The 3,990-nt window shown below is 44.0% G+C and overlaps 1 protein-coding gene across 1 annotated transcript; it reads right to left on the bottom strand.

Moving 5' to 3' along the window:
- Nucleotides 1-228: 228 nt before the first annotated feature.
- LOC113211857 (lipase member H) lies at nucleotides 229-3,529 on the bottom strand. The gene is made up of 7 exons (XM_026430380.2): nucleotides 3,357-3,529; nucleotides 2,397-2,565; nucleotides 1,980-2,131; nucleotides 1,627-1,881; nucleotides 1,232-1,423; nucleotides 472-628; nucleotides 229-344 (listed from the first exon to the last, which is right to left on the bottom strand). Exons 1-7 carry the CDS (start codon nucleotides 3,451-3,453, stop codon nucleotides 257-259), a joined length of 1,110 nt encoding a protein of 369 aa, XP_026286165.1. The 5' UTR covers nucleotides 3,454-3,529; the 3' UTR covers nucleotides 229-256.
- Nucleotides 3,530-3,990: the final 461 nt, after the last annotated feature.

Below are 3,990 nucleotides of genomic sequence, written 5' to 3'. Positions count from 1 at the left end.
TAAGCGCGCGCTCACGGTGTGGGGGGAGCGAGGAGGCAGAAGGGGCGCTCCTTCGCTCGCAGTACCTTCCCATTTAGAGTGTATTCGGACTAAAAGAAGAGACACGCAAGTCACGTCCCATCTCTGTCAGATCTTGTTCACCGACCACATACTGTGGGCTGAGATGCAAATCATGATGGGGCCATGTTGGTTCGTGTCAAGATAAGAGGGGAAATGCACATGCACAAATACGACGTATGACACATCTATTTCAAATTTAACGGCCTTCTGTTTTGGGCACGCACTGTCTTACTGCCGACAAATCAGCCTTCAGACTTGAGTCGATGTAGTAAACCCCTTTGCTCCTGCGAAATTGAAAGTGTTGCATTAGCTTAGATTTTGAGTTCACTAAAATGCGAGCGCGATTTTCAAAAGTCCTGCAAGGGTGTTTTTTCTTTCTTTTTTTTTTCTTGCAAAGCACCTGGTACTTACTCTTGGTTAACTTCGAGTCCTAGAAAGGTAGTTGCATTTCCTGCGCAGGCTTTCTGCCTGAGTTGAGCCATGGAAGGGCACTGGGTTGCTATGAAGGCATTTGGATTCTCAATGGCGTTGATGTACGCATCAAAGACAAAACAGTGTGAGCAAATTCCTGCGAACGGGGAAACTCATTTAGTTAAACTTTTATTTCGAAACAAAATACTTGCCTTGCGAGGCGCCCTTGGATTATTAGGGATAATCCTGAAGTACGTCCGTCAAGTAACTGCCAAGTTCAGGCTGTGCAAGCTATACCCCGTCTGATATACAGGTGGCTACCTGCCAGCCGAATGAATCTGAGAAATATACGAGCGTACTGTTTTGTTCCCTATGAAGCTACTGAATCATTTTTTAGACACTCTAAGTTACTTACAAACAGCAGTGCTCGTATTACCGCGTATTACGAAGAATCGGATTAGCAACGTTTGGAGGATCCGGAGCAGCCATGTTAAACAATTTTCCTTCATATTACGAAGCCTCGGTTTGCAAAGCGAAAGAGCCCGATTTGTAGTACTAACAAACCAGGCTCTCAGGAATATTTCCAGCAAATTGTTTGTAGTACACATGCTTCATTATTTGTACGCTTTGGGAAGAGCAGTTGTTTGCGAGGAACTTTGTGGATGCAAAATGGAGTTTGTAGCTTATATACGTCTGCGTGCCCACGAGGTGTTTGTTACTTGCAAGTTTGATCTGTTGGTCGCATAGGGAAGCATCTTACCTGCCACGTCGAAGGGGCAGCCCGGCTGGGTGCCAACGCCGCCGTTGTAGTACACATCCAGGTCACCCACGGCCTCCACAATTCCTAATATGCCGCCGTTGGTGTGAATTGCCTCCACAAAACGTGCGTCATCTGGGCTCAAACGGTGGGACGAGTCGGAGCCCTCATAGAGTGGCCCAGCGGGGTCCAGCCCTGCGATACACGAACCCGTAATTATTTAGTAGTATGGGTTTGACAGTAGGGATTTTAACTTCACGGTAATTGTTTTTTTTTTCCTCTTGGATTTCAATACTCGGTCTTGGATACCATTGGTGTACTCCATAAAATCCAAGACTGGGTCTTGCAATACAAGAAACATTTTTGCTTTGTTGAACATCTGAGGAGCGAGTACGAACCGGTGATGACTCCCTTATTGTGCGGGGCAAGTGTCTGCTCCCCGACCAATCCCGAGAGGTGGGCACCCAGACTGTGTCCAATTAAGTGCATGTCGTCAGCATCTGCACCCTCATCCAAGAGGTCTTGTACCAAGTCCGCATAAACACTGCTGATTGCAGGCAGCCTCACAGCTACGTTGATAGCGTAAAGAAGCTTGCTATCGAGGGCTGACCAGTCGACAAGGATGACATTGTAGTCTCCCGACTTCAGCAGGGCTGCCAATATACACAGTGTGTGAGAATGTGACATGACATGAATCTGGATTCGCTGGACCGACAATAATTCGTCTGGAACAAGACCCAAAGCAACGCACCGTTCTTTATATTGTCGCACCCAGACCTCGGTTTGGTGTTGCAGAGATACCCATGCGTGCAGAATTTTGTCTTCTTAGATGAGTCAAAGTTGGAGGATCGAATGCTCGTTAAGTTGTTGGCATAAATTCGCACTCCATCAGAAATATTAGCCCTGCGAGAGTACCGACAAACAAATAATTAAAATGCATACTTGCAGGGTGTTTTTTTTTTTTGACTAAATTGACAAACTTTTTCGGGAGCATGTAGAAGGGGCTTAGAGCAGTATTTTGATTGAGGACACCGCGGACGCCGCGTTCTTGTTTCAAGGACTGACGCCCTCGTCCGGCAGCAGAAGTATGGTGAAGGCGCACCGTGAGTAGCTTTTAAATCTTAGGGGTCAATTGATACCTGGGGTGTGTGGGGTCGCGGAAACTTGCCTCGTAAATAGAGTGAATTCCACAAGTGATCTGGCGGCATTGTCCTCTGTCTCCTTGAGACTGGTCTTGACACTATCAATCACATTTCCCACCGTGTTGACTCCGCTAGCGACATTTCTCAGCAGGCCTGACACCAAAGTGTTTTGCCCAGCAGCCAGTTGCAGACATCCTTGATAAGAAAACGAAACAAACTGTAAACGCTGCTCAAGTCTTATACACATACAACTTTATGTAAGATTTACATCAAGATACTCTTCGTCTTGAAACCAGGCAAAATGCTCTGAAAGCAAAACAGTATGCTGACATATCAGCAATAATTGATGATCACGTTCAGAGTTTTGGCTAATATTCCCTTTCAGGCAGATAAGTTTTGTAAGTGGATAGCATTGGTAGATTCCTCGTGAAAAGAGCTTTCAAACGAGGTATACTATGTGATAGGGTTCAAATTGATCTCTACCTTAACTTAGTTAACATTAACGCCATTTTCGAAAAGCGGCCCATTTCAGCACTGAAACTCACCTCGTAGTAGCTCGTTTGAAAGCTCTGTTCACAAGGAATCGAGCAATGCTATCCAATTTATCCGTCTGAAAGAAAACATTAGTCAAAAACCTGAATACTTACCTGATCATTGTTGGATCAGTGATCATCAATGATTGCTTAGATATCAGTATACAATGTACACTGTTAGCATATACCATGCACACTGTTGAGTTTTCTTAGTGCGTTAAATCGAGGATTTCTTCCATAAAATTGAAAAACAACAACATAACTGTTAAAAATCTGTGAGGTAAATAATTTTGAATCAATGATAATCAACCGCAATCAACGTTCCGACCTTGAAAACATTTAAAATACCTGAAAACAAGGCTCTAAAATTTGCCTTGACTTTTTGTAAACGAAGTTTCCTTCATTCGCGGTATGGATGTTCTGTGGAGTAGCTTGGAAAATTGATTTAGTTACCTGCGCTTGCAGCTACACAGAAGATCAGTCCTAATTTGAAGAGCATGGCAAAGCCGTTTAAAGTGCGATCACTTCTGGGATTCACCGTGACATACATACGGCCTCATTGAAGGCATCAACTGAAATAGCGGATATGTAGTTGGTTTCATAGAAGGTTACCTTGCCTTGGCATTGGCCACTATGTGCACAGATGACGCGCACTTTTGCAATAGGTCGAAGCCCAGTGAATCTCCGACTGATGAACATCTGTTTCAAGGAAAAATGGGTATTGATATAGTTGGCAAGTCACCTTGTCTAACATTGACGCCTTAAAAAGCACAAAGTACTGTTTCAGGTGTGATGAATTTTATGCAGTTCGTTGCAGTATTGGCCAAATTCGATTAATTTTATCCACATTCTTTGTGCTGAACTGGAAATTTGAATCTTAAGAGTGTTAAACTACAGTAAGTTTGAACATGTTAAAATTTTCAAACCTGTAAGCTGTAATGGCCATGGAAAATGCCGAAGTTCAACACTTGTTTACAAAAAAAAACCCGAAGAGCACACCTAGTTAATATTCCACGAAAACGAGCTGTAGGTACAACATGCATCTCAATGCCATTGGCGGATTAAGGTCGGGCTGACAGGTGGGGCG

Source organism: Frankliniella occidentalis, unplaced genomic scaffold, assembly GCF_000697945.3.
Source record: "Frankliniella occidentalis isolate FOCC.00 unplaced genomic scaffold, Focc_3.1 Scaffold15, whole genome shotgun sequence".
In the NCBI taxonomy this organism is placed as follows: Eukaryota; Metazoa; Arthropoda; class Insecta; order Thysanoptera; family Thripidae; genus Frankliniella; species Frankliniella occidentalis.
Note: the sequence above shows the minus strand (reverse complement) of the source record. Positions and strands in the feature narration are given on the sequence as shown.

Bases quoted from the DNA above. Each gene is read 5' to 3' on its own strand.
- LOC113211857 (XM_026430380.2), bottom strand. From the start codon at position 3,453: ATGTATGTCACGGTGAATCCCAGAAGTGATCGCACTTTAAACGGCTTT. The intron at 1,424-1,626 runs GTTCGTACTCGC...CGTGTATCGCAG, and splicing joins CAATAAGGGAGTCATCACCG to GGCTGGACCCCGCTGGGCCA. The intron at 345-471 runs GTAAGTACCAGG...TCAATTTCGCAG, and splicing joins GGACTCGAAGTTAACCAAGA to GAGCAAAGGGGTTTACTACA.